The sequence below is a fragment of the Lonchura striata genome, chromosome 2 (assembly GCF_046129695.1).
Source record: "Lonchura striata isolate bLonStr1 chromosome 2, bLonStr1.mat, whole genome shotgun sequence".
Classification (NCBI taxonomy): domain Eukaryota; kingdom Metazoa; phylum Chordata; class Aves; order Passeriformes; family Estrildidae; genus Lonchura; species Lonchura striata.
Window position 1 is genome coordinate 71,501,177 of NC_134604.1, and position 13,217 is coordinate 71,514,393.

Below are 13,217 nucleotides of genomic sequence, written 5' to 3' on the forward strand. Positions count from 1 at the left end.
GGCTGGAGGAGGATCTCGCCGGTGCAATGGCGAAGCATGCATCGGGAAGAATGTGGCCAGCAGGTCAAGGGAGAGGGTCCTCCCCCACGATTCAGCGCCTTTGAGGCCACATCTGGAGTGCCGTGTCCTCAGCACAAGAAAGACAAGTTGCTACTGGAGAGGGTCCAGTGGAGGACCGCAAGGATAATTAAGGATGTGGAGCACCTCTCCAACTCCGGGAGTTGGACCTGTTTAGTCTCTTCAATGCATATAAATATCTCCAAGGCAGGTGCCAAGGAGGTGGTGCCAGGCTCCTTTCAGTGGTGCCCAGAGACAGGACGAGGAGCAATAGCCATAAACTAAAACACAAGTTCCACTTCAACATGAGGAAGAACTTTCCTTGGAGTGTGGGCAGAGCAGAGGAACAGGCTGCCCTGGCAGATCATTGAGTCTTCCTCTCTGGAGAGCTTCCAAACCCACCTGAACGCGTTCCTGTGTCACCTGCTCTAGGTGGCCGTGCTTTGGCGAGGGAGGCTGGATCGGGCGCTCTCCAGAGGTCCCTTCCACCCCTGGCCGCGCTGCGCTCCAGCGAGGCGTTCGGCGCCCCGCGAAGGGGGCGGTGGCGGCGCTGGGGCCGCCCCTCTCCGCGCACTGCGGCCCGCCCAGGGCCCGCCCGGGGCCGCTCCGCAGCGGCGGCCGGAGCTGCAGCCGCCGCCCGCCCGCCGCAGCGCCGGCGCTGCCGCCGTGCCCGCCGGGGAAGATGGCGCCGTCCCACGTCCTCAAGTGTTGCCAGAAGGTGCTGGCCTGGGTGCCCGTGGCCTTCATCGCCCTGGTCGTGGCCTGGTCCTACTACGCCTACGTGGTGGAGCTGTGTGTGTGTGAGTGGAGCGGGAGGGTCGCGGCGCGGGAGCTGCGGGGCGGGCGGGCAGGACCCTCCGCGGCCGCCCCTCCCCTGCGCCCCGGGGCTCGCTGCCCCCTGCGCCCCGGGGCTCGCTGCCCCCTGCGCCCCGGGGCTCGCTGCCCCCTGCGCCCCGGGGCTCGCTGCCCCCTGCGCCCCCGGGGCTCTCTGCCCCCTGCGCCCCGGGGCTCGCTGCCCCCTGCGCCCCGGGGCTCGCTGCCCCCTGCGCCCCGGGGCTCGCTGCCCCCTGCGCCCCCGGGGCTCGCTGCCCCCTGCGCCCCGGGGCTCGCTGCCCCCTGCGCCCCCGGGGCTCGCTGCCCCCTGCGCCCCCGGGGCTCGCTGCCCCCTGCGCCCCGGGGCTCGCTGCCCCCTGCGCCCCGGGGCTCGCTGCCCCCTGCGCCCCCAGGGCTCGCTGCCCCCTGCGCCCCGGGGCTCGCTGCCCCCTGCGCCCCGGGGGCTCTCTGCCCCCTGCGCCCCGGGGGCTCTCTGCCCCCTGCGCCCCCTGCGCCCCCGGGGCTCGCTGCCCCCTGCGCCCCCGGGGCTCGCTGCCCCCTGCGCCCCGGGGGCTCTCTGCCCCCTGCGCCCCCGGGGGCTCTCTGCCCCCTGCGCCCCCTGCGCCCCCGGGGCTCTCTGCCCCCTGCGCCCCGGGGGCTCTCTGCCCCCTGCGCCCCCTGCGCCCCCGGGGGCTCTCTGCCCCCTGCGCCCCGAGGGCTCGCTGCCCCCTGCGCCCCCAGGGCTCGCTGCCCCCTGCGCCCCCAGGGCTCGCTGCCCCCTGCGCCCCGAGGGCTTTCGCTCGGGCGGCGGAGGAGACCCTGCCTCGGGCTCCCTCCCTCCGGCCGGGCTGACCTGTTGTCCGCCGCCCTCAGGTGCCTCGTGGTGGCGGGGTCCGGCCTGCGGCCGCCTGTGGAGACGCGAGGAGCGGGTTCAGCGGGGAGGAGGAGGCCCGGGGTGCTTCATCTGGGGACAGGGACATCTCGAGAACTCAGCCCCTCGTGTCTCCTCGTGAGGAGTTTCCCCTCTGTTTTACTGTTGTTCATCCATCTGATGTATCAAATAACTCCTTAAGGGTGTACAGGAGGTTCCCCTTCCTCCTTTTCATTCAGAAGCCCGGTGCCATTGAAGCATTACGAGGCTGGAAACATCCAACTTAAGCGGGCTGGGGACAGGATTTAAGTCTTACGGGGTTTTGTCAGGCCGTATCCAGGCTTTCTGGACGAGGATTCGTCTTTACATAAATCTGACTTGCAGCCGATGTCAGTCAGGTATTTTCCCTTTGCTGTCTTCAGGAGGCAAGTTCTGCTCAGGAGAATATTGGCTTTCCCTGGGCAGGGTAAATGGAGGGGAACTGTGATGTGCAGTATTCATCAGCATTGCTGAAACTTGGATAGCAAAACTAAGGAACGGGTTGCTGAGCATTTGGTGTGTTTAAGTAAGGAAGCTGAAATGGGGAAGAACCTCGAAAGTGCTAAGAACTATTCTAAGCTACATATAGGTCTGTCTAATATCTGTAGGTCATGGTACTACTTATTTGTGTAAAGTACATGCTTTGATATCCCTAGCTAGAAAAGAAATGTTTGCATGTGTTTTGTATCTGGGTAAAGTGGTATAGACAGCCTTCCATTAGCAATAATCAGTTCATTTTTTTCTGTGATGACTTAGTATTTTGGATAACTTTTCTGTATGCTGATGTTATTTCACAGCCTTCTGTATTTGGATATCTAGACCAGAACATGAACCACTGGCACAAATGTTATTTAAACTGTAAATAGCAGACACACAGCTGTAAAATAATGTTTGTTGACGTACTACATGAAATGTTGACGTGAGATAGTTGCAAATATATCTGTGTATCCAAACTTGCCAAATTACTACTGTTCAGTTGTCTATGTGAATAAATAGGTTTTCTGGGAAATCATGCTTTAAACATTTGAAAATAAATTTGGGTCATTCTACTGGAGGTCTGGGTGGCTGTAACAGTAGTCCTGAAAGGGGCTGTGTGAGGTTATAGACTCACATTTTACAAGTTTTCTGTACCCACTGCAGTCTAATTAGTATGACAAAAGGCAGATTAGGGCTATTTTTAAACAAAGAACAAAAACTCAGGGATTAAGAGGCTTGCCCAGGGTCGAACAGGTGGTCTCTGCTTGAACTGGGAACAGAGCCTCAAGCTCTGAGTCCCAGATTTGTGTCTTTGATCACAGAGTGGGTCAGGACTAGATGCTAGTGAATGATTTGTCTATCATGATCATAGAGAAGCTGCAAAGAGCTCTTCTGAGTTTATTAAGATTTTGTTTGTGTGAAAATTATTGAGAAGATTGGCTCCTGTTGATGCAAAAGCTTCTGCGTCTCTGTCTGGTTTCTAGAAGACTGGCACTTTTTGCTCTTAATGTCTGTGCATACAGGCTTTTAAGAAAAAGCATCATTTAATAAGCAAAATATTTACTGATTTCTGTTGCTGTCACTGAATTTTTCAGTTGTAACTTGTCTAAATCATGCTTGATGACCAAGGATTTTATTTGTCTTGTGAGTTTTTTCTGTTGTGAGTTTGGAGGTTTTTGTCTTTTGTTGTTTATTTTTAATCTGTTGAATTTTGCTTACACTCTCGAGAAAAAGTCATCTCACCAAGGGAGAGGAAAGATTTTGTGTTTGGGTCTTTTTGACATTGTGGGTTTTTTCCTTTGCATGTTTTCACTCTGAGGTTGAGTTCAAACCAGGATTGAGAGGACTTAGAGCAAAATACAGGATTTTCTGTTTGTCTTGGCAGGTATGTTTTCTTTCTGCTGGTGCTCCCTGTGTTCTGTTTGTTTTGGGAAGGACAGCACTGTGTACTACGAAGAGGAGAAAGGATGTGCCTCCAGCACACAGCTAATGAATGAGGGCCACACTGGCCTTTGCTGATGCTCACATGGGGCGGGTGCAGAAGCGGGGCTTATGGCTTTGGTGAGAGGCTGATCTGTGCCTTGTAAAGGAAAGAGAGATGGAAGAAGGGAAGCTTTAGAAAGGAGGAGACACAATAGAAAAATTCGAGTAAATCTGGGTAAAAGAAACTGAAACCCCACAGACATCAGTGTTTTTTCAAAGTTTTTTCTTAAAAAAAAATCAGTAACTGTTCAGATGTGATGCTAACAAGGAAACAGGAAGAGGGAAAGCCTGTATTCCTCCAATTATTACTTCTTCCTGGTTTGGTTTTCTTTCCTTGTAGTCCTTGGTCATTTATTAAAGGTTGAACATATATTCAGTTGAATATATACATATATATATAGTAGATCAAGTGGGAAGCCAGACTTAGTGTAGTATCATAAAGGAGATGGTAACGTTGGGGCTGCTTCTTTTGTCACCTCACCCTTTTCCTTTCAGTTTTGCTTCTCTGTGCTTTGTGGCCCCACGCTCCTCTGATGGGGTGCTCACATATTGCTCAATGTCTTTGGGTGTCTGATGGACTCGGGCTTCTCTGTAATTCACTCCTAGTATGTATTTACTGGGTTATGCCTCTTCTATAACCCTAAATTATGTCACTTAGACACTGGCTGTGAACAATGGGGAGACTGGTGTGGATGAGATGAAAGGAGACTCATCAGCTTGTCTGTTGTTTTCCTCCCATGGGAACTGCCAGGATCATTCTGTCTCTCTGAAGATACTGGGCACTGGCTTGTTTAGACCACTATTGCTGTGTAGTTGTGATCCATCAAGTAAATTAGCTTTTAAGCTAATTGGAAAGGTGAAAACAGCCAATGTAACTTGAGGGAATGTCACTGTAGTGTAAAAATTCAGTGAATATGTATAACTGAAGGAACTACAAAAGACTCGAGGCAGGTCTCAGGCGGCTTTTTTAAATGCTTTGAAGTAGAAAAATCTGACTGAACACTTCCTTACTAGACTATTTCTTCTTTTCACACATAACTTGCCCAGAGCTCTGCTTGCAAGAAAACACACCTAGCAATACATAAAGGATGTTGTGAAATAGCTTTTTGCTAGTTTGAAATCATTTCATGTGTTCCTTTGTGTTATCAAAACATGTTTTGCTTTTAACATTGCTTTTGTAAACAATGGCTATATTATGCTGATGCTGAATTGGGCTGATTGTGTTTGCTTACCACATCCCTCAGATGCTCAGAAAGAGTGAAGCGCTTCTTTCGTGGTTCGCTTTCATTTATGGCTGGCTTGGATCTTATTATATATCACAAACATTTTTGTAGGTGGTGGGCTGTCATGCGGACTGGTTAGAGGGTGGTCACAAGACACTGTTTTTCCACATGTAGTTTGTGGGTGAAGTCAGCTCGTTTCTTACAAGCAACCCTTTTGCTAAAACCCTTGAAGACTTTTGTAGTGCAGCCTTGCACTGGGAAAAAGAGGAGTAAGTTAACTTTGGGTTATCTGCAGCCCCTAACTAAGTGTTGTGACTGGTGTTATTAAAAAGAAAAAAAAAAACTAAAAATCCTGATCGGGTTAGCTTTTTATTTCTATACTGAAGACTACATTTTCTCAAAATCGCAGTCCTGACTCTTCTCCTGAGCCAGGAATTTTCAGGACAATGACTTTTTTATATATTTCATAGGCTTGTGAATGAATGAGTGTTTTCATGCCTCGGGGTCTGCAAAGTATGGAAAACTCTGATTTTGAAAGCTACGGGAGAAACTTGTGTATTCTTTGCATGGCATCTAGTTGCAGAAGGTTTGCTTTTTTCTCATACAGTGTAATATCTAGGGTGTCTAAAATCCTGGCAAATGAAGCAGTCTGTAATTTAGAATGCATACCTTTGTGTTAGTAATACAAATTATACTCCTTGCTGTTGCAGGAGACTGCAATGTCTCTTGTCAGTAGGGAGCTAGCTCTGATTTCCCCAAAGCACAGCCCTTATGAGAAGCACATGGTGATCCCTCCTAACGCTCCCTATCTGAAGAGTCTGTTGCATAAACAGAGAGAAGGTAATTCCATCTGCCTCCTCCAAAAGAAATTTCTACTGAAAATGCTAATGCAGTATCTTGCAAGCAATGGCAAGGTGATACCACCAGCAGTTCTGATTTCCAACTACAGAAAAAGCTGAAGTATCGGCACTGAGGTGCAATATTTGCATGTTAAACATGTAAAAGGCATTCCTGTAGGAAAAGAGAGTTACCTGTCAAGAAAAGGAAAGCAAATTAAACAAGTTAGATCATTAGTTAGTTAACTATATTTACATGCCTCTCGTGAATTTAAAAATACAGAAATTGAACCACTCTGTATACACTTAATTTTGTTGTAATCTCTCAGCATAAGCATGCATATAATCATCTTAAATGAGAACCTTTTATGTTATTATAAATAAGTAGCATTCCTGTTGAAGTGCTCATACTGGATACAGATTATTGGAAAACTAAATGCTCAGCTGAGGAGAAATATTATCTTCTATGGTGCCTTGCACTAGTTTATAGGGACAGGTGGATATGTGTCTTTTATATGAAAATGCAATCTGCTCTCTTGGCAGTTCTCTAATGAAAAAATTGTTCCAAGTGCCTGATTTCTTGAGGAGTTACCTTGTATCTGCTCTCTCTTCTGTCATCAGAAGGACTCCATCCCTCTTCTCCCTCCCAGCCCTCTATCTGCAGTGCCTGCCCCAGCCCCTGCATCCGCTAACCATTCTTGACAGCTCTGCAGCAGTTGGCATCTTTCCTTGATCCCTAATTACCATTTGGTCAAAAAGAAGTGTGGTGCACTGACCAGTTTGGTGTTGCTTAGCTTGCTCAGGGGACTAGGCAGAAAATGAGCAGCTGAGCTCAGAGCAGCTCTCTGCCAACAGGGAGTTTGGGCTTGTCTCTTCTGCTGTCCAACAGCTTTAATGAAACTTAGTGGTCCCTACTTTGTGTGAGACCTACCCTGAGCCTCAGCACCTGTCTGAAACTGGTCTGTGGGCAGGATGGTTTTGGAGTAGGGAAGAGAAGGGGCTTAAGGAAAGCAAGGAGCTAAGTGGCTGAGCTAAAGCAGGAGCTCTTCCTGTGGTTTTACTTTCTTGTAGCCATGATCACTCATTGCTGCAGTGCTTCCTGATTGCCTTCTAGATGTGATGTGGAGCATAGAGCTTTTCTCCTAGGGCGTGGATAGCATGGGTATTTAATATTATGGAAAATAAAGTCTCTCAAATTTTCCTCTGGTAACAGCAGTAGGAGATTTCTGTATGCCTCTAGAGTTAGAACAGTGATCTAAATGTCACTTTCATTTTTAATCAGGGGGTTTATGTTCCTTCGTCACTTACGAGTCTCTGTTTTCCTACAAGATGCTATGGATAAAAGGACCAGAATTTCAAGCATATATGTTCAGTAGCCATTACTTTGAGGTCATTGACCCTCTATATACAGTGTATTTTAGGTTCTTCTGTCTGTTGAAATTTCAACAATTAAAACTTTGTTCTCTACTGAGTTATATTTTTATGAGTTAATGTAATATGCTTTTCATAATCAAAGAATTTACAGCATTAAAATATAGGTCTCAGAGCTGAGTTCTTGTATACCTGTGCTAGTTGAAATGCTTGGATGGCACTGGACCTGCTTTTACTCTTGGAACTTGATACTGTGATGGAAAATGGGAGCAAGATAGATTCTAATTGTCTACCTAAAATTGTGCCTGTAAATGCTGAGGGTTCATGCCGTTCATTTTTCACCCATTCAGTGCATCGCTTTGTTAAACAGTGTCCTACAACTGTAAGAGTTTATGCTGGTTTAACATGTACTTTTCTTACAAGTGTTACAAACTGTAACAGCTTTTATGGAGTTTTGATCTCAGTCATTAACTTCTTCCAGCTGTTGCATAATCTTCCTGTAGTAGGATGAGAATCCATTTTTTTTTCTCATTAGAATTTATAAATGTAACAGAAACATTCAGGAAGTAAGTACAGACCATTTTTTTTTTTGTGTAAGCTGAATCTCCACCGACGTGTGATTCAGGGATAAAAGAGATAATGATATTGCAACAATTTCATTTGTTCTTTTAGCTGCTTCCCCAATATTTACCGCCTTCTGCTGTCACTAAACTGTTTTCTGTGGGATGTGCTTAACTCCTTCTGTCCCACATCAAGAAACAAACAAGCCAGATTTTCCCGACTTTTCTACTTTCCTTCCTCCCCACAATCTTCAGTGGAATACCTAATCTTTGACCGTCTTCCCTTATCTGTGTTAGAAGTCAAGTTCCCCCACTCTGCAGCATTTCAAGCCGCTGCTTTTCCTTTTTTCTCAAAAGACCAAATGGCTCATCTGTTCCTTTTTCATCTTTTCTTCTGACTCTTGAAATTGTCTTGTGAGATTGTCAAAGGCAAGCAGATCACAAGAGCAGCATGCTTTGCCTTTGCAGTTTCTGCAGCAGTCTCTCTGGTGCTGTAGATGGTGCAGCATTGTCTTAAATGTGAAGCATGGAACCACTTCAATCATATGATCTACAGAGAGAGGGTTTCAAAGCAGCATTCTTTTGTTTGTGGTATTTCACTTGTGCATCTCGATGTGTGTTTTTCTCCAGTGTGGGGAATTTTTATGCAGCTCTTGTGGAGTGCTAAGCGCAGAGAGAGGTGTTTGGGGTTTGGTTTTTTCTTTTTTAAACCGTTTTGTGACCAAAAAAAATTAGAGCTTGAAGAAATTAATCTAGAATTATGCAAGATGCCAGTGCAGAGAGAATGAACCAATGTTTAGATTAAATATAAATAACCTTGAAAGAAACAGACGCTATTTGTTTGAGGAGACCTAAACACAGTTATTGTATAAGCTGGTTTGTAGTTGTGTGTGGTGGACATAAAACTTATGTCAAGTGCCTCATCTACTCACTTGTCATGGGTGTGACTGCAGAGAACCTGTTACTGTATCATTCTTCATGACAAGTAGTCATTGCTTTTAGCTTTGTCAAGTTTGGCTTTAGTAAAAGAGACAAAGGACGTGTATTTCCACATTTTGCTTTGTGATTGACAGAACAATTTCACATGTTGGTTTGCGACCTTCAGATTTACCTGGAACATTGCAAAGGAGCCCAGACTTGGAAGAGAGCTCTTGGAGCAGTTTGATTTCTGTTCTATTTTGAAAAATCCTACGTGACTAACACTCAAGTGGGTTTTTTTGCAGTATCTGAAAAAGGATGCAAGGTATGCACAGGATTTTTGTGGGTCTGTTTTATGTATGTATATTTTTATCTATTTAATCTGCTGCTCCTTAAGGTTCATGTTGGGGGGTTTAAATAATTGTGTTTTTTAAAAGTTTGGCTTCAGCTTTGTAACTGCTTACAGAGATATTATGGCTGTGTTCTGTGGTAGATGCCTGCTGAGATGAAGCTAAAGCAGCAAGCGGTGCAGAGAGTAGGCTTGAACTTCTGTAATAATTAATAATTTAGACAAATCATAAATTTTGGCAATTGAAAGCTTAAAGACCATTGAGTACTAGGTTCAGTTCTGTTTTCTCTTTTGTGTGGCTATTTTCTGTTAACATCCTCAAAGTTTAAATATGCTGTGTTTCTCACTACTTCCCACAGTTGCAGAACCCTATTGCCAAGTTAAGAGTGGAAGTGGGAATCTGTTTGTGAGCAGAAACAATTATCTGGGAGAGCTTTTTGGCACATGCAGGGCCTCAGGAGCTGTGCTTCCATGCCTCAGGATTTGTGACAGTGCTCTCCTCTTGCTGCATGCCTTCTCTGGAGTTTTTAGTCAAGCAGATGCACACCCTGCCCCCATCCCAAATGATGTCTTTGTGTGTATCCTCTCAGGAGACAACAGGTTTAAGGATCTGGGCCAACTCACAACTAGTTGTAGGTCTTTAGAAGCAACCACTCTCCTGATCTAACTTCCTCCAACTCACTGTGGTCGCTGACTTTTGTGTTAAAATCAGCAGCAGTCGTTTCTTGGACATCACAAGCACTAGTTCCCACCAGAGTGCCCCGCTCCAACTACTTCATCTCCAACCAAGGATCTTCTTGCAACTGTGTTACTACGGTGGGCAGTAGCCTAGCAAGGTGACAGAAGTTAATTCTCTCAGTAGGAACCATGCATGCATCAAGCCCTGCTTGTTTCTTGTTAGGCAGCCTGCCAGCCCTGCTTTTCCCTGGGAGCCCTAATGCATCTCTGAGGAGCAGTAGGCAGAACTGTTCTCCCCTTGGCACTCATTGAATTAGGATTTACAGTATTTCAGTTAACGTTCTTGGAGTGCTGACTTTATACTTTCCAAGAATATGTGATGAGCTGTCAGCAGGCAGGTGAGCTCTGAGGATTTTTTTAGTTTTATTTATTTGCTGGAAGCAACAGTTACTGAATGAGAGCTCTTGGATGATAGGCTCTGCTCTTTTGTATGCTTGCCTCTCTCTGTTAGCTCTGGACTACCATCAAATATTTAGTCTAGATGTTCTAGAGTATCCAAAAACCCCTTTGCAGTGGCTCGTACAGTCTTTTTGCTGACACTTTTTCATATTCCTAAGCAATCTGGTAATTAAATGAGACCTGGTGCAACAAAATGGTGTCCTCCTGACCTTGGCCTCAATCCAAAACTTTCTGTCCTTTTATTACCAGTGTTTTTTTTCCCTCTGTAGCACCTGGATATTTTTTTATGTTCCTGGGGAGTTGTTCTTATTTCTTCCTTTTTGCAAAGAAACTAGAGAATGTAGATTTAGCTAGTCAAGCTTTGTCTTGGGATGTCTCAGTCTAAGTAAGGTTTAATGTATGACATTTTGTTTTATGAAAGGAACAAGCAGCAAAGCCTCCAGCATCAAAAGATGGCAGCATTTATTATCAATCAACTTGATATGCCATATATGAACTGATTCCCTAAATCACCATGAGAAGTTTTTGAACCTTTGTTTATTCCATAAATAGTTTTATAATTTAAAAAATACTAAATATTTATTAGTATCTACAAGTCCAGTTTGTTGAAGACAGGAGTTCCCCATCACTACTCTCCCACAACTAATATACTTGTTTTAAAATGACAGGTTTTTCAATATAAAACTTCCTTAAAGGGCTGAGTCCAGGAGCTTGGCTTATTAATATCTTGATAGGAATCCATGTAGATTCCATTACTGGCTGCTCTGGTGTCAATGTACTGCTGGCTGAAAATTAGCTCTTATCATAGGCAGTTCTATATTTAACCCCAGGTGGCAAATACCAGTCAAACCTGACCAACATTGCAAACTTAAAGCTTCACTTAGGGAATCTAGTGACATAATGCATGAGAGGAGGTCAGTCTGATGGGCAGTTTGATTTCTTCCATTACTCAGTGAACGTGGTGACAGCAAAATCCTCCTCTCAGAAAAAAGAGTGCCTAATACTTTGTAAGGAGATTTACACGGAGATCTTTATCCACGGAGTTTTGCAAGGAGATTTTATCCTCACATTTCAGGGAACACTTGTTGCAAGCTGGGCCAGTAAGTAAGCAAGGAAACTGATTTTGGAAGAGTCTGAAGGCAAACATGAAAAAGGTGCCTGATTAGCAAAGCAGGTCCTTCCTGACTGCTGACCATTCTCGCTGCTGAGTGAGGGTTCAGGTCTGCAGGTCACAGCAGCTGTGACTAGAATTTTTGTTCTCCATGAACTAGCACCTCTGCTCTCCTGCCAGCTGTGTGGAATGGATAAATAAATTATTATTTTCATTTGTCTGATGTAGAAGCAAATGGATTTACTAGTAATGTCCTCAGCCATAAGACAGTCAGCTTTAAGTGACCTTTATATTCAAGGCAGGTATTGACTGGCAGTCAAAAACTGCACATTGGTGTTCTTTTAATCAAAAAGAATTGGTAAATTGTTAGTTACTTGAAAAATACTGTTATGAAAATGTATGTTGGTTGGGTGGAATTTTAGTTTGCTTTGGTTTTTACTTTAAATATACTGACAGTTTCTGGCATTACCTGCAGAACACCTGACCTTGTACAGGATGTGTTTACAACAGCTCTGTACAGCAGTGTTTGTCAACACCAGCTGATTATCCTGTGTGTCACTCCTCTCTCTTGCAAGTGTCCTAGTAGTGTCAGCTACAGAACTGCTACAGTTATTCCTATCACAAAAAGCATTTTCACATGTGTAGATACTGGAGTGTAGTGTTACTATGAGCTTGATCTGGCCAGCCTGAGGATGAATACCTTTGCTTCAAATGTAAATGTAATTAATTAGTGGTGTGGACATTAGCTAGCTCCACTCAGATGCTTCTGAGTTTCCATGCCTTTCTGACAATTCTGCTTTTTCCTATTTGCTGATGTGCCAGAGAGAGCACAGCTCACTGACTGATGCAAGTAAGAGCTCTCTTTGTCTTTTGAGAAGAAACCAGGCTTTCTTTTGGCTCTGTCTGATAGCTTAAAGACAATATTGGAAGAAATTTATGCACAGCACTTCCATCCTACTGAGCAATAAAGCTGTTACTGTTATGATAAAGCAGAGTTTTTGGTAAAAAATTGAATGAAGTCCAGTAATATGAGTAACCAGCTGAAGAAAGTACGTATACGTAATTCTAGGGTTTAAAACCCATCAAAATGCAAATAGAATGAGCAGTGTCAATAGTTATTAAACAGCCAAAGAAAACCAAGTTACATTAGGGGCATTTTGAGCAATTATGGTAAATTGAAAGTGAGTAGTGCTTCTTGAGGAATGGGGCTTTTCAGGGACAGCAGACTAGGAGCATTGCTGGAGCTGAATGCTAACTTCATATTTAGAAAAATCCTTTACTTATCTGGGCTGATACATCTCTTAATACACAGTAGTTGGTGCAGACACAAGTGTGGGAATGAGGTTAAGACCTAGCCACACTTCCTTCTGCATGCTGACCATGTGTGAGTCTTGGTTTTGAAATAATTTTTAAAGTGCAGGCACTCTTGTTGAGAAGACCATTAGGAGACCTTTGGTATAACTTTGAAGAATGTTTATTAGATGCAGAGGTAAGGAGACATCTGTAGGATTTTGTGGGTTCCAGAAGCTGCCTTTGTAGCTATGTTTTTGAACTATGTAAGTGGTAGCACGGAATTTACTGTTCCCACAATACATGGCAGAAATCTTCCCAGTTGTCATAGCTAAATTCATTGCTAAATGTAACTCAGTACCCAAGAAGTAGCTTGCATTGCTTATGCTAATTTCTGCCGTAGACTGGTTGTATTTATGCATGTACTCTCTGTATTGAGGCTGAAAAGACCTTGGTTAAATAAAAAGTTGCTTTTTTATTGTGATAGGAGAGTATTTTATGGGCAGCAAGCCTCCAGCTGCTCTCAATTACTTGTTCTAGTGAAAGAATCATGTTCATATTGTTTAAACCATAAAACAAATCATAATGATAGCTGGTAACAAGTAACAGAAACATTCTGCAGTGCAGCTTGAACTGCCTTGTTTGAAATATTAATTCATTTTGCCTGTCACTGTGATAATGCT

The 13,217-nt window shown here is 44.7% G+C and overlaps 1 protein-coding gene across 3 annotated transcripts in view; it reads left to right on the forward strand.

The window, feature by feature from the left end:
- Positions 1–666: 666 nt before the first annotated feature.
- Positions 667–13,217, forward strand: part of ZDHHC20 (zDHHC palmitoyltransferase 20) — a 49,593-nt gene continuing 37,042 nt past the window's right edge. For 2 of the 3 annotated variants that reach the window (XM_021539978.3, XM_021539980.3), the window contains exon 1: positions 667–857. In XM_021539978.3, the coding sequence (XP_021395653.1) occupies positions 740–857 (118 nt within the window). In that variant the 5' untranslated portion in view covers positions 667–739. The remainder of the gene's footprint in view (positions 858–13,217) is intronic. The other variant, XM_021539981.3, reaches the window with a different exon arrangement.